This window comes from Leucopleurus acutus (genome assembly GCF_964270905.1).
Source record: "Leucopleurus acutus genome assembly, chromosome: 6".
Classification (NCBI taxonomy): domain Eukaryota; kingdom Metazoa; phylum Chordata; class Mammalia; order Artiodactyla; family Delphinidae; genus Leucopleurus; species Leucopleurus acutus.
Genome location: NC_139149.1, coordinates 5,128,535 through 5,149,564, shown reverse-complemented (window position 1 = coordinate 5,149,564; position 21,030 = coordinate 5,128,535). Strand labels below are relative to the sequence as shown.

The following is a 21,030-nucleotide window of genomic DNA, read 5'->3' as shown; positions in this document are numbered from 1 at the left end:
GCAACTAGGGAAAACCTGCGCGCAGCAACAAAGACCCAACGCAGCCATAAATTAATTAATTAATTAAAAAAACAAAAAACACATGTACCCTTTGATTGTGCAATCCCTCTTTTATATCCTTCAGAAATAAAAGCATCAATACCTCCGGACATCTGATCAAGGATGTGTTGCAGCATTACTTACAATGGCCCCAAACTAGAAATTACCTCAATGTTAATCAATAAAAAAATAGTTAACTAAAATACTATATAGCCATACTATGAAATAGCATGTGACTTTCAACTAGGGAACAATGTATATAAAACCCCTGGAGGACTGTATTGGCTGTATTATTATTATTATTTTAATTTTAATTTATTTATTTATTCATTCATGGCTGCATTGGGTCCTCGTTTCTGCACGAGGGCTTTCTCCAGTTGTGGCGAGTGGGGGCCACTCTTCATCGCCGTGCGTGGGCCTCTCACTATCGCGGCCTCTCTTGTTGCGGAGTACAGGCTCCAGATGCGCAGGCTCAGTAATTGTGGCTCACGGGGCTAGTTGCTCCGCGGCATGTAGGATCTTCCCAGACCAGGGCTCGAACCCACGTCCCCTGCATTGGCAGGCAGATTCTCAACCACTGCGCCACCAGGGAAGCCCATGCCGTATTATTAAAGTAAACAAGATAGTCACAGAGTAGTATGTGGGTATGATCCCACCGTGTAACCCTCTCTTCCCAACTCTCCCCCTTACAGTCCTGTGTACGTGTGGTGATAATGCAGATCACACACATGGACTGCTGACGTTATTTCCTTCTGTGGAACGGGATTGGGAGACTTTGTTACCTTTTCTCTTCTACATCTGTATTGACTTTGTTTTTAACTTTACTAATAAAAATTAAAAAAAATAAGTAACACAACAAGGAAAAAAATGCTTGAAAGTTAATGTTTAACTCTTTACCGATGAGGACATATGTTGAATAAAATGACGTAATTTCAGCCGGTAGTGATCACCTTTGAATGTCTAACGCCTAATTCCAGTGTGTTGGGAACATACCCTGTGAACTCCCACCTCTCCCAGCTCGCTTCCTCCTAAGCAGCCCACACAGGGCCTGGAGGCCGGAGTGAGTGCCCCACGCCTGTTGGTTGCAGCCCACAGGTTGTCCCTGTGCTCAGGAGGTGTCGTCTATGGGAGGAGCAGGTACGGGGGCTTCAGCAAACACCCGGACAGCCTGCTGTGTTTAGCAAGCAGTGAGCTGATTGAAAAGGGGCCAGGAAAGGACCAGGCACAAAGCTAGCGCTGGATAAATGTTCGTTCCTATTCCTCTTTCTCTTTCGAATCTTACGAGAGAGTAGCCCTCGTATGCGTGCGCATCAGAACCCGTAGGAAGGCTAGAGAGCCTGAGCTCAGGGGAGAGGGAGACCCTCGGCACAGCTGGGTGGCTGACACCTGCTTCAGGCAGAGTGGCCAGCTCGCCAAAGGTGGGGCCTCGCCAGGACCCGGGAGGCAGCGCGCAGGGCGCCTGCACTTAGCCCTGCTCGGAGGCTAACGCTGAACCTGAGGCTCTTCCACACCAGCACAGCGCTGGGCACGTGGGAGACGCTACACCTATTTGTCTAAAGAAGCAAAGGGGAGAGGGCACATGGTTTCAGGAGTGGACAGGGAAAAGGGAGGTTTGCTTCCACAGTCCCAAGACTACTCTTTCCGGAATTTCCCCAAAGCTACCTCCTTCCGAGGGCAGCCTGACTCGTGAGAAATCCCAAGCTGGTATACCCTTTCTTGTGCCTGACCCACCAGCCTGTTCCCTGTCGTCGGTGGATGCCTTTGCTTTGGGGGAGAGACCCTCTTCTTTTACCAGGAATTTCAGAAGCACCAATAATCTCTCTCCTTACACTGAAACAAATTCAACTGGATCAGGTTTAGATTTAAAAAATAAACCCATAAATATACTAGAAAACAACGTGGGGAAATTTCTTTTTTAAATGTCACAGCAGGGAAGGATGAAGGTTGACATAAGAAAGCCTGCCTCAATCACCCGATACAAAATGGCCAAAGACTATGAACAGGCAGTTGATACAAACGGGAATTCAGGTAGCTTGAATTACACAGGGAAAAAAGGGACCACACAAGATTACAATGAAATGCCAATTCCCACTTGTTTGGCAAATTCCAAGAAACTGGTCCGGCTGGGTTGATTCCGGTGGGGCATTCATGTGTGTTAGTGGGACGGTCTCCATGGAAGGCAGACTGGCCTTCCTTTCCCTCCTCTCCCCTCACTTAGGGAAATGTCATGTGTGGTCCCCTCCTTCTCGTGCCTTAGAAGGTAAATAAACAGGTTGGTGTGAGTCACAGATAACTCACCTCACTCCCAAGGAGGTCCTTAAGCGAGGGTGCTGTGCTCAGGCCACAGGGATGCTGGCCTCTTTTCCTGCTCTCTTCCTTCTCACCCTGGTCTAGTGCCTGCAGAGAAAGTAGGAGGCTCGTCCAGGCCTTGGGGCTTCCAGGGGCCTCTGAGCTGCTATCCACATGGCTGGAGCTTCCAAGAGAAACCGCTGAGATGGCCCTGCCCCTGCCAGGGTAGTGGAAATCCACCCGCTGGGCACCAGGCCTGGGGCTCTGGGGCTTGGGGCTCAGGGGCTTACAGGGCACACCTTGGCTTCCATATACCAGGCAACAGGTGGAGCTGGAGGGAAGGGTGTGGCTGATCCCAGCCTGCTGCCTCCCAGGACTGGTGGGTGACAAAGGCCAAGACTTTTCAGGAAAGTTACCTGAAGGTAGGTATTTACCACTTTCCTGAGTGCTTGTACATTTAATAGTTGGTTCACTTTTTCTCCTGTTATCTGAAGAGACCAAACTGCTGGATGACAAAGGTGTGGGGGAATGTGGGAGTGTCCAGTGATCTCTAAAAACGTAGCAGCTCTCTTTGTCCTCTGCCTGTTCCTCGCGGTGGCTACTGGTGCCTGGTGGGGAAGGTCTGGGGGGCTTCAAGATCTCCGGTCCTGGAACCAGACTCACTAAGGAGGGCCTTTTGGGGCCTTCGGCATCTTTGCTTTTCAGAACTGTGCGCCAGGAGGTCTGGGGCAGCCTGCTCTTTTTCTTCTGGTCCTTGAAAGAACCTGGAAAACATTCACCAGTGTTCTCTTTTTCTAAAACTCTTGACTCAAAAAAATTTGCAAGGGTCTTATGAGCCGAGGCCAACCTCGCGCTGAGCCTTTTCTCTGGGGTTTTGAGTCTCTTGGCGTCGCAGCTTTCTGAGGACTGTCTTCTGCTACCGAGGTCCCCACGCGTCTCCACGTGGCCCCCTTCCGTCAGCCCTGCGAGCCCTCGGCGAGCGTCCTGGAAGCCCATCTCGGGAGTGGCGCTGGCGTGCGCGCAGCGTGGAGTCCCTACCCGGCCCGACGCGCTCTGCCCGCTGGCCATCGGGGGCAGACTGTCCGTGCACAGCTCCTCGAGGCAGTTAGAACCCCCAGGGCGGCCCCCTCCCGGGCTCTCGGCGGCCGAGGGCTTGCCTTTCCGTAAGGAGGTCACCTTGGGAAACGCCAGCCGCCTCCCGGGCTCCCGAGAAGCCTGGCGGAGCCGGCGGGGCGGTCCGGGCAGCCGGAGCGCACGGGTGCGGGCAGGGGCTTGGGCGCCGGGCCGCTTGTCCGCACCGCCCTCTGCTGCGCGCACTTCTAGCGTGTCCTCGGGGCCCTGGGCCCCGGGCGCCCCAGTAGCTTCTTCCCTGGCCGCCCGGGTCCCGGAGCTCTGGCTGGCCCCGGGCGGGTTCTCTTCCGCAGGCGCCCCTGTGCTCAGCAGGCCCCCTGCGGCGCGCCCTTGGGAAGACGTCTCTTCCCCGCCCGGGAGCCTCTCTTCCGAAGCCGCTTGGGGGATCAGAACTGTCCCAAGCTCTGCGGCTGGGGCCACCTGCCGAAGAGCCTCGTCTTCACCTCGCAGTCCGAGGGCTGCTGGCAGCTCACACTCATTGCCGTAAGTTTGTGGTTTCCCAGGGCGGGAAACCACACATGGGGTTGCTCCAGCACTGCAGGGAGACCCTGGTCTTTCCTCCAGAAACTCACAGGACTGTGTTTCTGGAAGAGGACCCACTTTCCTCCTGGTGGCCTGCAGCCCTTTCTGCTCAACAGCTACAATGACGAGCGTGCCCTTAGAAGACGTGTCTGCTTTGGGCTCTAGCGGGAGGCCCTCTGCCAAGGGCGTGGAACCACCCTCGTGCCCCTGGTCACACTCCTCACCCCCACAGGGGCAGTGAGACACAGCGACTGCTGCGACTCCTGAAAAACCCTGCGAGGCATTTTTCTTGAAGTTGGGGTCTGGAACCATCACGTCTTCTGCTGCCTTTGAAGTGTCTGTTGTGCTTGACTTCAGGGTGGTCTCTGGAGCATCTGAGTGATTGCTTACTCCAGAGCAAACCCCCCAGTCTTTGTTCCACACCTGTGACCTGCTATTGCTGGGATGATGTGGGAACCTGGCCCTAGCAGGTGGCTTTCTTTTCTCACTGAGGATATACTTTGATGTGTAATTACTGGTTTGGTTTCCTGCCTCAACAGAAATGTCCTGAAGGTGCTTCTGTTTATCACTCACGTCCTCAGCATTTGGTGCCAGGCCAGCGCTCAGGGGTTCCTCTGTTCTGCTTTCTGGGCCGTGTCCCAACTTGCCCTCGGCTGGTACCAGCACTTCCTCTGCGTTGCAGCTCACCAACTCTGAAGTAAGGCATGAAGAGACTGGGCGGGACCTAGACTCCTGTCCTGACTGGTTTTCCAGCCAGAGACTTTCAGAGGGCGTGTCCTGAGAGGCCCTTTTCCAGCTAAGAGTGCTGGGTTCACACTGATCCTCCAAACCAGGAGCCTTCCTTTGGGAAGCAGGAAGCAAATGAGACAGCTGGGTGGGAACAGGGTAAAGAGGGTGTTGTGTTCTTGGAGCCCGTTCTGCTTCTGTCCCTTCCTTCAGATGGCTCCCAAACTTCACAAAGTTCTGCCCTAGAGGACCCTCAGAGTACCTTAAGGGAAACTCTGCTATGGAATGGGCCCTGTTCAGCGTCGTCGTGTGCTGACAGCAGTGCCTTGGGAATGGCTTGCCCTTGTCATCGGTCTTTTCTGGGGCGCTATGGCAAAGCTTGGCATGTAGGAGGCATGACGTCCCTAAAGGAAGCTGGCAGGTGGCATCAAAGCCGGGCTGGGAGCAGAGCAAGCCTGTGTTCAGCGCGGGGCCCGGAGTCCTTCCCTGCCCTGTCCTGGCTCCCGGAGGGGCTGTGAGAGGCAGCTGGGTTCCCCTGTCCCTGTTGTGGATATTCGGCCAGCTCCGGCCCTGTTCACAGCACCAGAGAAGAAAGGGCCAGACCACGGGGACGCCCAGATGACTCTCAGACCTGGATTTCTGAAGAGAAAAACCAGAGGACCCCCTGAGGTCTTGTACAGTCACCGCCTTCGCTGGCGGGAGGCCGCAGCTGCCCGTGGGCCCCTGTGCACCGCCCTGTGTGTGGTCGGCAGTCCCTGCCAGCAGTGACGCTTGCTCCGGGCTGGCCACGTCCTCCCAAAGGGGCACGGCCTTCACTTCTCCAGCAACTGCAGCAAAGACTCGTACCCCACTTTTGCAGGACTCTTCCTTGAAGTCAAGGTACAGATCTAGTTCCTCTTCTGGGTCAAGCCCAGGGACACCAGTTGAATGCTGCTCCTGAAGGGTTCTTGATGCTGGGGTGTCACGGCATCCCCCGCGTGCTTCTCTGTCCTCAGAGGTACCATCTGGAGTGAGGCAGATTCCCCCTAGGAGGTCACCAGGCAGGGGCTCTGTGTCGGAAGCACTTTCAAAGGGGTCAATTTTTGTGTCTGATTGACTTTCACTCTGGTGGGACAGTGTCTCAAAATCACCGTGGTCTGTTTCCCGGCTCCGTCCCTGTTCCTCTTGTTCTGCGGGAGAAGGGGGGAGCTCCTTGTCTTCAATCTCACCTTCACCTGGCAGGTGTACACTTGGCTCTGGAGTCTGGAAGGGCAAGAAGAGAGGAGTCACAGACAAGGCCTGAGGACATCTGCACACACGTACACTGCACCTGCCTTTGTCAGAAGGAAGAAGATTCAGAAATGTTTCATTTGTTCTCCATGTGAAGAGAAAAACCAGAGGACCCCCTGAGGTCTTGTACAGTCACCACCTGTAAGAAGAGAGTGGTAAATATGAAGCGGTACCTTTTTTTTTTTGCAGTACGCGGGCCTCTCACTGTTGTGGCCTCTCCCGCTGCGGAGCACAGGCTCCGGGCGTGCAGGCTCAGCGGCCATGGCTCACTGGCCCAGCCGCTCCGCGGCACGTGGGATCTTCCCGGACCGGGGCACGAACCCGTGTCCCCTGCATCGGCAGGCGGACTCTCAACCACTGCACCACCAGGGAAGCCCAAGAGCTACCTTTTATTAGCACAGAAAAGAAGAGATGGAGCCAAACCCAAACAGTAGGGAGAAAGTGTAGCACATAGTTAAAGCAACCCTATTAAAAATCAGAATAGGCGGAATGAGCATGTGCAGTTTAAGTACGAACTGTTGTCTGAGTCATGGTGAGAAGCATATCTGTGCCTAATGTTTTCAGCAAGAAAGAGCAAATGAATATATGCTTGCTTTGTGTTCTGTTTGTTGTTATGTAACCAGTTAAAGTCAAGGCTCTTACACTTAGAAGTGTTTTCTGAGTTAGGTTTGCTGCAGCAAAAAGAAAGAAAAAAAAAAACCCACACACAAGAATTATTGAAATTGCAATCATATTTTGGGATGTTATAAATGCCCGACAGCTTTGAGAACAGGAGGAAAAGTAGAGAACTTGTGCAAGTATTTGCAGAGTTTCATTCTCTCATTACACATTTTTCAATCAACTTGTTATAATATCATTTGTATGCATCCATTTAAAGTGTATAGATCTGGGGACTTCCCTGGTGGTCCAGTGGTAAAGAATCTGCCTTACAATGCAGTGGACATAGGTTCGATTCCTGGTCAGGGAACTAAGATCCCACATGCCGCAGGGCAAGAGCCCACGTGCCACAACTACTGAGCTTGCGCACCTCAACTCAAGAGCCTGCATGCCCACATGCTCAGGAGTCCGCGTGCCACAACTAGAGGAGGGAAAACCCACAGGCCACAACTAGAGAGAAGCCCATGTGCTGCAACGAAGAGCCCGTGCGCCGCAACGAAAAAGATCCCACATGCCTCAACGGAGGTCCCGCGTGCTGCAACTAAGACCCGATGCAGCCAAAAAAAAAAAAAAAAAGAAAAAAGTGTACAGTTCTGAGCATTTTGACAAATGTATACACCCATGTAACTACCACCATGATAAAAATCCTATTTCCTTTCCCAAAGAAGTCCCTGACCCTCCCCAGTCACTCCTCATCTTGAGGCAGGAGATAGATGGGCCCCAGGCTGAACAGCTGAAGTTTCTTCCCTGTGGACAGAAACTCCATAACAGCAGGAGCGAGAGAGGAGGCTGGACCCTGCCCAGATAAGAGATAAAAAAAAACCCACATATTCCTCGTTCTCAAAGTCAAAGAGACCTTCCCGACTACACATGTGCAGAAAGGCTCCTTGGGGGTCAAAAAGGGAGGGGGTGCCACCCCATAATAGGTGATGTCAACCTTCCCACAGGCCTCTTCGCTAGAATCCACCTTGGCTAAGAGATGTGCCCACACTCATGGGAGGACCCTGAGATGTACCAAATACAGACTCAGAATCAGGCAAAGCAAGATGACTGGCCAAAGGAAACCTGGAAGAAATGCCCCATAAAATTGACTCAAACTACCATGAGGGCGTGACTTTCTCTCTGAGCCCCCCCGTGTGTCTATCCACATGTACACTTTTTCCTCCTGATAAACACTTCACTTGCTTCACTACTTTCCGTCTCTATGTGGAAATTCATTTCTACACAGCTGACGGGCCAGGGCCTTGTCACTAGCCACTGGTCCCTGGTGGTCTAGTGGCTAGGATTTAGCGCTCTCACAGCTGCGGCCTGACCTCAAACTCTGGCGGGGAACAGAAAGCCCGCTTCAAGCCTCTGCAGGCCGAGACCACCCGAGACCCTCTTCCTCCCTGTGCCCTGTTTCTGCCACACAGTCTAGATTTGCCTTTTCTAGTTTCAGATGACTAGAATATGCAGTATGTACTCTTTGGGGGCTGGCTTCTTTCTCTCAGCATAATACTCTAGAGATTCATCCATGTATCTTGGTTGTAGCATGTATTATACATACAACAACACCTTGAACTTTGTGATAACACTGTACCCAGCATTCAGTTCTCAGACGCTCCAAAGATTCCCCAGTCCTGGAGTAGGACAACCACTTGGCCCTGCGTCTAGCTAAGGCTCCTTCGCACAAACTTGGTACAGAGGCTGTTCACTCAACCAGCCCTTCCCAAGCACAGATTCTGAGGACTTGTCATTAGAGGTTTCTCAAAATAAAATTGCTTTTAATCCTCTTTACCTAAAAGGAAAAAAGCAGACAAACACCAAAGCATGTGATGTGTGAGGTACTTAAGCTACAGGGTAGATTCAGAAAATCGGAAATAATATGATACTATAGTTTCGAATATGTCGCAAAGCAGAAAGGAGCTGGGAATAGGAAAGGAAACATTAAAAGTCAAACCATTTGGAAAGCAGGGCTGTGTGGTGGCCACGTGATATCCAAGAAGAGGGAGGAATTAGGGAAGCCCTGGTCTCCCTCAAGTCCACTGCAGGCACGTGCTCCCGTGGTCCAACTCCCAGGTGGCAGGCCCCTCACTGCGGCAGGAACAACAGTCTCTGGCCTACAGAGACTTCTGCTTCTGCTCAGTAACTCCTGCCGTCAAGAGCACCTCCGTTCCCTCACCTCGCCGACCTGTTATTAAACTGGGAAGGGACCCCTTGACCACAGAGCGTTTCCTCAGCTCTGTCATAGCTCGATGTCACCTCACAGACTCATATGGGCATCAATATTCACGTTTCAGGCCCAGAGAATTCCAAAGTCCCAAATTCCAAATGACCAATGACCTGGACATTGACTATGCCAAGATGTCAGAGGTCTCACTCCTGACCCCACCCCCTGCTCAGCATGGTGACCCAGGACACTGCCAGTTAAAGGAACTGTACTCCCTGCCTCGGTCTTGATGAGAGTCAAGCCTTTCTTTGACTTCCAGGTATGCTGGCAAGAGGTCTCACTCTGTTTCAACGAAAATAAAAAGCCTTTGATGGGGACGGGGTTGGGGGGACCCCTCTAAGCTCTCTCAGATTACAAAATTGGTATAGTCTGTGCAAGATCACTGGAAATCCAGCTTTAATATTCCTTAAAGTGTTTAAATGCTGAATATGAAGAGTAGCTTTTTTAAAAAAGCATTTGATTTGGTTGAATATTAGATTCTAAATCTTATGAAGAAAGTTTTTTTTGCCCCCTGAGTTGTTTCAGGCGTAATTCTCAAATACGTAATTTCTCAGCACAAATCCATATAATTTCAAGGTTATCCCTCAGGGATGGTCTGGGGGTTGAATCTACAGGCAAAAGTGTTCTTTTTGCTGAAGCTCAGATTTATTTCTGGGGGTTAGGGGTGGGTCAGATTTGAATGTTTTTAAGCAGAAAAGCTCTCTTTATTTTGTCACAGGCCTGGCACTTCCTAATTGTCTTATCTCTATAATTTTGTGAGGCTTCAGACACTAGGGCAAGGTGTTTGGACTTTCTCCTGTAAGAAACAGAGAGCTGCACGCAGTGGGTGTTTGCACAGAGGGATGAAGTGGTTCCAGACAATACATTAGGGAGTTGAGAATGGTGTTGACAGATGGGCTCCGGCACCCTGCCCCCAACCCTCCTGACTTTCACTTCTTCCCTCACCTTCAGTCACCCGGCAACAAACCTCTCTCCATCAGAATTCCTGCCCCCATCCCCCAGAGCACCCCATCGTCTTCCCTTTTCAAACTCCTCAGTAATACAATTTACATTTTATCTCCACACTTCCTCATCTCCCATTCAGTCTTTAAAAAACATTAGTATTTGATGACAAGACATATCCCTTCTAAATACAAATTCAGTTGCAAGCCATTAGTTTTAATAGGTGGTATTTGCATTATCTTGCAGTTCTATTGTTTTTCTAACTTCCATTATGATTTGCTCTCTGATCCATAATTTATTTAGAAGTAGGTTTTGGTTATCTTTTTGTTTCTGATTTCTATTGAATTACATTGTAATCAGAGAGTGTGGTCTGTATGATTCTTTGAGATTAGTTGAAACTGGCTTTATGGCACAGTACAAGCTCCTGTTGAAACCACGGGTAATCATTAGTTAAATCCGTGTCACTTGTAATCTGCCTTCATTAATCAAAGTCATTTTAATTGTTTCTACAAAAGACTTGCATTTCCTCCCAGTGGCAATAAGCCTAAACAGTAAGATGTTTGCCTGGTTGTTTTGCAGAGTCAGCTGTCTAGTTGAAGCTGAGCTGGTTAAGACTGCATGGGACCCCGACCCTTCAACGGGACCTGCTCCAGTGTCTGCTCAGTGACCTTTTGAATCTGCAGAGGCGCAGCTTAGTTATGGCTGCACAGAGCTGCGATTATCACACCTTTTTCCAATCACCTTTCCCCACGCTGTATTCTTTAGCCCCTAAATACCCCGAGGCCCGCTTTCGGGAGGCGGATTTGAGATTTGGTCTGCAGTCTTCACGCTTGGCTGCCTGACAAAATAAACGAATAAACAGTCTACTAGGGCTTTCCTGGTGGCGCAGTGGTTGAGAGTCCGCCTGCCGGTGCAGGGGACACGGGTTCGTGCCCCGGTCCGGGAAGATCCCACATGCCGCGGAGCGGCTGGGCCCGTGAGCCATGGCCGCTGAGCCTGCGCGTCCGGAGCCTGTGCTCCACAACGGGAGAGGCCACGACAGTGAGAGGCCCGCGTACCGCAAAAACAAAACAAAACAAAAAAACCCCAAGCGTCTCCTGCTGCAAACCTCCCGTCAGCGTTTTGGCTTGCTGGCAGACGGCAAAACGGACCTGGTTCTGTAACACTGTTTCATAAGTGTTCCATGGGTGTTTGAAAAGATCGTGTATTCGCTGCTTGTTCATTCAGGATTTAATAATAGCTCATCAAGCTTGTTCAGTGTTAAATCCTTGTCAAATCCTCATAATTTGACTAGTTTTTCATCTGCTATTAAGTACGTTGAAATCACCCCCTGTAGTGCTGCGTTTGTCAATTTCCTCGTTTAATTCTGTCATCTTTCAGTTGACACGTTTCAGTGTTATGTTAGTAGGTGCATAAACAAGTTCTGGCTCTTTTTATTATTTCTTAGTAACTCTCTTTATCCCTAATAAAAGTTTCTACTTTCAAGGCTGTCTTCTCTAATAAACCTACATCAACTTTCTTTGGGTTAGTATTTGCCTAGTATATATTTTTCCATTCTTTTTTTTCCAGTCTTTCTATGTTCCTTAGGTGTGTTTTTCATAACTAACATATAGCTGGGTTTTCAAGATCCAACATTTCAATCACTTAACCAGAGAGTTTAACCAGCGAGCATTTATTTGGGTTTCTATTTATCACCGTAGTTCATTGTTTTTAGCTCCATCCCCCCTCTTTTTCCCCTGGGAATTTCCTTTTTTTTTTTTTTTTTTTTAAATGTGAACTCAACAGTGGTTTGTTTAAGAGCATATGTTTAAAGGAATGTAGAGCTCTGAGAAACTGCTCCCGGGCTATAGTCCTCATTTTGCCCCAAATGAAACTTAGCTCACAGCTCTGACGTTGTGCATTTTTCTAAGTTGACACTGCCTTCCTTTCTTTCTTCTCTCCTCCTTCTGTCCCTTCCTTCCTTCCCTCCCTTTCACTATCTTTTTTACAACCTTATTGAGGTATAATTGACATAAGTAACTGCACATATTTCAAGTGTACAGTTAAAGTTTGTGTGAAACCGTCATACATCTGTGAAACCATGACCACGAGCAAGATAGTGAACATTTCTCTTGCTTCCAAAAGTTCCCTCATGCTTCTTTATAATCCCTCCCTCTCATCTCCCCTCCATCCCCAGGCGATCTTTATCTGCTTTCTGCTACTATAGATTAATTTGTATTTTCTAGAATTCCATATAAATGGAATCATACAGTATGTATTTTTTGTCCGGCTTTTTTCACTCAGCACAATTATTTTGAGATTCATCTATGTTGCATGTGTCAATAACTGGTTTTATTGCTAAGTAGTGTTCTGTTGTATAGATATACCACAATGTGTTTATCCACTCACCTGCTGAGGGACATTTGAGTTGTTCCCAGTTTTTGGCTTTTCAAATAAAGCTGTACAATTCTGTACAGACATGCGCTTCATTTCTCTTGAGTCAATACTGAGGACTGGAATGACTGGGCCATATGGTAGGGGTATATGTTTAATTTCTTAAGGAACTGCAAACTGTTCTCCATCCCCTTTTACACCACCCCCAGCAATATATGACAGTCCAGATGTTCCACTCCCTTACCCACATCTGCTATCGTCAGTTTTGTTAATTTTAGCCATCCTAGTATGTGTGAAGCAGTATCACATTGTGGTCTTAATTTGCATTTCCCTAATGACACATGATGTTGAGCATCTTTTTGTATGCTTTTTTCTATCTGTACATCTTCTCTGTGAAGTGTCAGTTCAGATTTTTTGCCCACTAAAAAATACTGGGTTGTGTTCTTATTAAGTTGTAAGAATTCTTTATATATCCTAGATACAAGTCTTTTGTTGGATATATGTTTTGCAAATAGCTTTGTCCAGCCTGCAGCTTGCCTTTTTATTAACAATGTTTTTTAAAAGCAAAAGGTTTTAAAAAAAAAACAAGCAAAAGGTTTTAATTGTGATGAAACCCAATGCATGGATTTCTTTTTTTCAGATCATGTTTTTTGTGTGTGTCTAATTTTAAAAACTTTGCAACCTAAAGTCACTAACTCTTTCCTGTCATTTCTTCTAGACCGTGGTAGACAGAATAATGCCCCTTTTCACTGAAGGATGTCCATGTTCTAATCTCTTCTGGAGGCTATGAATGCCTAGGGCAAGAGGGACTTTGCAGATATGATTATGTTAAAAATCTTGAGGAGATTATCCTGGATTATCTGAGTGGGCCCAATGTAATCACAAGAATCCTTATAAGAGAAACACCGAGGCAGGAGAGTCAGGGAAGGAGATGTGATGAGGGAAGCAGAAATCAGAGTGACCCAAGGAGGGGCTACAAACCGAGCAATGTGGGCAGCTTCCAGAAGCTGGAAAGAGCAAGTAAAGGGATTCTCCCCTAAGAGATTAGATCTCAAATGTTATCACAACAAAAAAGAAATGGAAATCCCCCCTAGAGTCTCCAGGAAGGAGCATGGCCCTACTGACACCTGACTGTGGCCCAAGTGACCGTCTGACAGTGCGAGTGTGTAGCAGCGTGGCACGAACAGGAGGCCCGTGTAACACGTAACCATGACGCCTTCTAGAAAAAGGACCTGGGCTTCTCTAGGGGCAGAGGTCTGTTTTTCTCTCTTGCCTTAGTCTACATTTCTGTCAATGGCACCGCAACACCAAGTGTGCTTATCTTACTAGATTTTGGGGAAGATGAAGTAAGGATATCAGAGCCCTCTGAAAATTCTAAATATTCTCCTAAACTCTAAGATATATTGACCACCTCATGTTAACCATGGAGACTAAACACCCCATTCTGTCCGTTCTCTTCACACCAGCTTGCTCACAAATACCTTGGGGACAGAAATTATATATCTTGCTATCATATGTCTTGTTATCCCCCATAGTATCCAGCAGAGGCTTGGTACAGAGTAAACACAAAGAAAATATTGGAGACATCTAGAACTATACAGAATCACCACTGCAACGATGATTATTATAACTCTGTGGCTGTGAGCATATAAGCATTTTATATCCACAGGACATTTTCCCAAATGTGATATTCAAAGGTACATTCAGATTTACATGCACGTCTTCCAATTATTGTGTGCACTAGAACTGTGCCAACAGATACAGTATCTTCTTGTTTTGAGTTTTCCAATTTGTGTGAGAATATTTTAACACAGAAATGAAATATTTTATTATTCTACTTGAGAAGTTTTTGTTGCTGTTTTTGTGGGTTTTGTTTGTTTGATTTTTTGTTTTCTTTAGGAAACTCACTCAAATAATTGGAATTAAACTGCAGTTCCTTTGAAGCCTCTGGCGAGAGGGGTGACTGTCCTTGAGGTCGTCTTCTGGTGGTTCAGGAGGCACCGTGATCCCTCCAGGGCAGAGCTCAGGGCATGGCACACGAATGGTAAGATTTTTCCAGTAAATGTTTGTCAGGTGAATAAAGAAACATAAGGCAGTGACGGTTACACGGTGTGGGGTGGGGAGAGGCTAAAGCAGAACCAGAGGAAAGTTGAGGAGGTCAGAGGTACCCAGAAGTTTTTTTCTTGCCTTAGTTTCGGAGCAAGTTTCCGTATTACCCACAGTCACATTCGCTCACTTAGCAAACCTCACTCCTCACAAAAGTCTGACATTTGAACCTGAGCTAATCAGGTTTATCTTTCACTCTTTGAAAGATGCGGGTTTCCAGGTCAATTATTCACACTGACAAGCTTCCAAGGAGGATGTATTATTCCCTACACTGTCCAAGGACTCAGGCAGTCTCTACCTCATTGCACCTAAAGTACATACTTCTCACCCATTTGTTAGACAAGGTGACAGGACTTCTACCTGGAAGTCCTTTCAGGCAGTCAATATGAGTTACAATATGATCCTGGGAGTATTACTGTTATGTTTATTTAAGAGTATTTCTAGAATCCCAATTGGCCTTTCCCCTTAACTAGCCCCAATTCTGTACTCTCAGCCTGGATTTCCACATACACCAGAAACTATTTTCAAACGTCCTGTAGTTATCTGCTGCTTTGTCTGATTTTTCTGGGAGAGCACGGATGCATTTGCCAAATTCTGGATTCAGGGTTGCTTAAGAAGTTGCCGTTTACTAGGAACTACTACGGGCCAGAAACTGCATCAATAAAAGACACACAAAACAAAGGCCCTCCTATCAGAGCAGCTGTGAACTAACAAGGGAACAAGCACTACACAACTAGCAAGGGTTCAATGGTACAAACAAGAACTGTCCACACATAGGAAAATGAGTAATTTCAGGGCGAGGAGGGTCTCAAAGGGTGTACATTTGAGCTGTGATGTGAGCGATGACGTTTCATGGGCACCAGGGGGAGAAGTGTGAAATGGGGAGTTGATGAGTGAGTAAGGCCACCACGGGGCCAAGTCGCAAACACAGGTCCTCAGGGCTCTCCATTTTTTCTAAGTCAAGTCTTTGCTACCACACCTCTTTCTTATCATTTAACACATTGCGTTGTACTCATCAGTGTCATTTAATAATATCAAAGGCTGGAGGTGCCCAGGGAACCAAGCAGATGTTGTCACTGCCCCCATGACACACACAAACACCAAACAAGGACACACACATGTGTAACTACAAGTTGAGAGGTGGGCTAGGAAGTGAGAAAGCCCAAGAGGTTAGGGAAGGGCTCTGCAGGAGGTGATTAAGCAGAGTCACGCTTAATGATTAAGCTGAGCAGGGCCAGCCCTGGGAATGGGTGGGGAAGAGAACATTCCAGACTGGGGGACAGGCTTGTGTGAAGACTCTGAGGTCCAGACACCTCGGCTCGAGGGAACCAAAAGAGTGGGCCACTGTGACCTCATGGTGAGGGGAAAAAGAGGCAAAGGCCGGTACTGTGGGTCTCGTAGGTGGGTTGAGGAGTTGGATTTTGTTCTGAGTTCAAAGAGGAAACCAATAAAGAGTTTTAAACAGGGAGTACCATGATGCGGAATGTCTTTAAAGTCACCCTGGCTGCTGTGAGGCCAGTCAGAAAGTTACCATAGTCATTCAGTTTTCTTCTCTATTATGCTCTGGTGTCTCAGGGACAGGTGGGCCCCCAAACTCTTGCACCACTGAGTAACCCAAGTTGTGAGAAAGTAGCCCAGGGCATTTAATCACAACTCTGAGGGGTTAAAAAAAGTCAGTGACTCTCCTTGTGATGAGAATTTGCAGTTGTGACAAACTATTGCCGCTGACATCCTGGGTGACTTTAGGTGGCTTACGTCCTCTTTCTGCACCTAAGCATCCTCATTTGTAAAGGAAGGCACACGAGTAGATTAGCATTTTAAAAACTGCATTCTGACTGCACCTTCTGCCCTGATATGAAAGTGAGTTCAAAGGAGCATCACTCTACCCTTATAATGAAAAAGCCAAATTAGTCTCACATTCATAACTATTATGGAGCCATCACAGAGCTGAGGTTGCAGAGCAAACTACTGATCCCAAAATATGCAGAAAGACAGGCATCTGCAGGGAGAGGGGAAACCCAGACATTCAAGGCCAGTATCAAGTGATCTAACATAGGCATAATTGGAATCTTAGAAGGAGAAGAGAGAGAGAATAGGGCAGAAGAAATACTTGAAGCAGTAAGTCCAATAATTTCCCCATATTAGCCATAGATATTAAAACCACAGATCCATACAGTTCAAAAAGGATAAACACAAAAGAAAAAAAGTTCATACTTAGGCATATCATACTCAAACTGTTGAAAACAAAAGTCAAAAAGAAAATCTTGAAAACAGCTAAAGTAAAAAGAAACAATACACAGAGAAAAAAAAAGATAAGCGTTAAAGCAAAAATTTTATCAGAAACCATGCAAGCCAGGAGACACTGGAGTGACATCTTTAAGTAGCTGAAAGAAAAAAATATATTCAGCAAAAGAATCTTTCAAATATGAATAAGACTTTCTCAGACTAACTGAAACCAAGGGAATTAATTTCCAGCAGACCCACTGTATAAGCAATGGTAAAAGTTCTTCAGGCAGATGGAATATGATAGCAGACTGAAACCTGGATCTACACAAAGGAATGAAGAGTGCAAACCAGGAATAGGAGAGAATGTTCTTAACCTGATAAAGGTTAACTACAAAAAACATACTTAGTGTTAAAACCTGAGTGCTTTCTCCCTAAGACCTCAGCAAGGCAGGATGCTTTCTCTCACCACACCTAGTCAACATTGAATGTTGAAATCTTAGCCAGTGTAATAAGACAATAAAAAGAAATAAAAGGAATGCAGATTAAAATGGAAGAAACTGAACAGTCTATGTGTAATTTTCTATATAGAAAATCCCAAAGAAACTAAAAAAGAAACCTCCTAGAATTAATAGGTGAGTTTAGCAAGGTGGTAAGATATAAGATCAAGAAACAAAATAAATTGCATTTCTATACACTAGGGGTGAGCAATTAGAATTTGAAATTAAAAAACTGCATTTACAATAGTAGCCAAAAATTATATCCCTAGCTATAAATCTAATGAAATATATTCAGGATCTATATACTGGTATTTCATCAGCATGGCTTTTTTTTTTTTTTTTTTAGCATGGCTTTTTAATCAGCACTGGTGAAAGAAATCAAAGAAGACCTAAATAAAAAAAGAGAATATGGTGTTTATGGATTTCAAGATTTAATATTACTTAATGTAATTACTTAATATTAAGTAATATTGCTATTATTAAGAAGCCAATTCTCCCCAATTTGGAACAATCTGAGTAACAAAATAAATAACCATATTATTGAATTATAACCCAAAGGATAGAATAATTACCCATAAGCCCATATTGATGTGAATAAGTGACTGAATATCAGGGGAGAAGAGTAAGCTCTTCCTTGCAGAAAAATTCCAATTAATAAATGTGGAAGGAATGGTGAAAATAGAAAATCACTATTACAGCACCAGTAAGAGTTGCGTCAGGGAATATCTACAATGAACACTAAAATTATGTGTTAAGAAGCGATCAAAAGGGTCATACTTTGACTGAGTAATCTCACTTGAGAGATTCTACCTTAAGGAAAGATTCTGCAATGCGACATGTTCATGGAAGTGCTATTTAGAAAATTTAAAAAGGGAAATAATTTGTGTTAAACAATAGGAAAATGGCTAATCAAATTAAACAATATGCACTCAATGGAAAATTACACAGCCATAAAAATTTAATTAATAAAGGCTATTGAATAGTAGAGGAAATATATAATAATGCAGGCTAGAATTTTATGTATTATATGATTATAAATCATTAAAAAAATACAAACTAACAAACAAAAAAACCCTGAAATGAAATATACCAAAGAAACAACATTTTTATTACAGTCAAAATTATTTCTTCTTCAAAACTGTCACATCAAGTTGGTTACATTACCATTTTATAATTTTAAAATATTTGGAAAAAATTTGATTCCTTTTATGTAATATGAATTATAGGTAATTCTGTTGTTAATAATTCAAATAGACCTTCAGCTCCAGTAGAAAGGGCCTTCTACCTTCCCCATAGTGCTTAGTTGCAAGTCCTGATATGCAGAATAATCTCAATTGATATTTGCATACTGATTGATTTCCAATATTCATAGCTATAGGTGTCACCTCAAGAGTGTATAGTGCTTGTTTCTCTTCAGTTGACAGCTTTGGTCTCATCAGTGGGGAACCAGGACTCCCAACCCCGCCTGGCAGTAATGAGGTAGATCTCTCCATCCCCTGCTAGAGTAGGGCCAAAGGAGGTCTGCTAAGTCACAAGGTTTAAATAAAGTCTAGAGTTTGTTCCTGAGTTTTCTTTTTATCTCCCAAATATTCTGGGCTGGGAACCTGGAACCATCAACAGGCAGAAAGAAAGGAAGGAAAGAAGGGAGGGAGGGAGATGGGGAGGAGAGAAGGATGAAGGAAGAGAAGGAGAAAAGTTTGCTCTGCTTCATTTGTGTGTTTATGGAGGTGACTGAGTGATGGCACAGAGAGGCTAATTCCATTGAAAGAAGATTTAGATTATGTACAGCTTCCAAGAGAAAGAGGCACACCATGCCACAGAGGGCCACATGGGGAAGCACCAGTGTTGGTCAGGAGGCAGAAGGAGCAAGGGGAAAGCCTAGGCTAGAGCCTTTATTGAGGTTTCTGAGAGAAAGACAGGACAAAATAAACAGCTTAGGACTGGCAAGTTTGAATAATTACAGCAGGCTCTGGGATAGTGGTTGGCCCTGGGGTGATTTAGGGCAGGGAGAATATTGGCTTAGTATGTGAGAGTTTGATAAGGAGGTGGTCCAGAGCATGGGCTCTGGATCTTAGGGAAGGTGTATACAACTTTGGCCATTAGTTTGGTCCTATAATTAATGGATGCCAAATAGAAAAATCCAGAATCTAAGAAAACACAGGACACTCTCTGTCCAAAGTTCCAGGAAGGGAAAGCCCAGCAGGGTCTTAGCAGGCAAATCTATCCCCAGTGGCAGCAGTGTCCTGACTTGCCTACAACAGTACCCACAAAAAGTACGCCAAGCCATGACCTCCCCATCTCTCAACTATCAGCAAGAACAGGCCAATCTGTCAACAGCAGAACCTGGGCAAGCCAAACCACCCCCTGCCACACAACTGCCAGGAGCAGGTGTACCCTCTGCCTGCGCAGGTGGTGTCAACAGTCCTGGTGTCTTCTGGTCCTCTACCCAGCACCAGAAAGCAACACAGCTCTGGTATCTCCCAATCCCCCACCCAACAGCAGAGAACCTCCCAGACCCCATGGCTTCAGCCCTTCCCAGGGGCAGAAGATGTCCCAGGTAGGCACTTCTTTCTACCAATGGCAATGGCAGAGATAGAGTGAGAAGCCCACTGGCACTGGGTAGCTGGAGAACAGCCAGGGGAAGAGCTCTCTGTTCTATGGGTTGGGATTCCCACACTCACCTAACAATGCCAGGAAGCCCAGGGAAGCCATTTCTGGACACTGCAGACAGCACTAATAGGGATCAAGGGAGAGCTCAAGCAGAAGAATGAAGCAAATCAGAATAGCATTGCGAAAGCTCAGAAAACTAAACTGTCATTGGAACTGCAGCCAATAAAATAGGCCAGACCTACATACTAAATCTGAACAGGGCAGGGGGCTTCCCTAGTGGTGCAGTGGTTAAGAACCGACCTGCCAATGCAGGGGACACAGGTTCAAGCCCTGGTCCAGGAAGATCCCATATGCCATGTAGCAACTAAGCCCTTGTGCCACAACTGCTGAGCCTGTGCTCTAGAGCCCACAAGCCACAACTACTGAGCCCACGTGCCACAACTACTGAAGCCTGTTGCCTAGAGTCTGTGTTCTGCAACTAGAGAAGCCACCGCAATGAGAAGCCCGTACACCACAACAAAGAGTAGCCCCCGCTCGCCGCAACTAGAGAAAGCCTGTGCAGAGCAACGAAGACCCAACACAGCCAAAAAAATAAATAAATAAATAAATTAATTAATTAAAAAAAACTAAATAGGGCAAATTGTTGCTAAAAGAGATTTAAATAGGATCAAGAGTCTCTTAACATGAGGCTCTTCCTGAAGATGGTGGCATAGGAGGGTGTGGAGTTCATGTCTCCTCACAAGTAGGGCACCTGCTAGGTGCTTATGGGGGACCTCGGACACCTAAGGGGATGGGAGTAATCCTTGTGTGACCAGGTAGGACATGGGAGGGAAGGAGAGATGGAAGAAAAGTGGAGGTGGGACAGGACCAGCGCCCTTGAGTGGGGGCTGGGGGAGAGGAGAGGTTCCTACGCTCAGAGGGGCCCATTCACGGCGAGGGGATCAGCAGGCACGGACAGGGACCTTTAGGGGACTGGGGGATGGGAGGGGAATGAGGCCAGTGTCACCCCTGCCCACTTGGGCCCTGGCAATCCTGCTGGAGTCCCGGGCCTGAACCCCACCCTGGGGCTCCCACAGGCTGCGTAGTTCCCAGGCCTAAGCCCCCCAACCAAGGCCTCTTCCAGCTGTGTGGGTCTCGGGCCTGAGCCCCGCCACCAAGGCCTCTTCTGGCCACACAGGTCCCAGGCCTGAGGCCCCCCTGAACATGGGTCCCACCTGAACCCCGCCACTGCCAAAGCCTCTTCTGGCCATGCGAGGCCTGGGCCTGAGTCCTGCCCCTGCCGTGGACTCTTCCAGCCGCATGGATCCTGGCAGACCTGAGTACTGCCACCCACAAGGCCTCCGTGGGCCAAGCGGGTTTTGGTGGGCCTGAGCACCGCCCCCCATCAAAGCCGCCTCTGGCCGTGCAGGTCCAGGCAGCACGAACGCAGCTCCC

At 47.0% G+C, this 21,030-nt stretch overlaps 2 protein-coding genes across 2 annotated transcripts in view; both read right to left on the bottom strand.

The window, feature by feature from the left end:
- The window catches only part of LOC309963422 (rho guanine nucleotide exchange factor 4), a gene marked incomplete at both ends in the record, with an annotated part of 252,503 nt that overhangs the window by 136,747 nt on the left and 94,726 nt on the right, over nt 1-21,030 (bottom strand). The gene's annotated exons all lie outside the window — the stretch shown is intronic.
- LOC309962951 (uncharacterized protein) lies at nt 1,431-11,157 on the bottom strand (the record flags this gene model as incomplete). The annotated part of the gene is made up of 4 exons (XM_082841066.1): nt 1,431-1,592; nt 2,338-5,949; nt 10,512-10,622; nt 11,101-11,157. The coding sequence occupies 4 exons, from the start codon at nt 11,155-11,157 to the stop codon at nt 1,431-1,433; spliced, it is 3,942 nt and encodes a 1,313-aa protein (XP_082697192.1).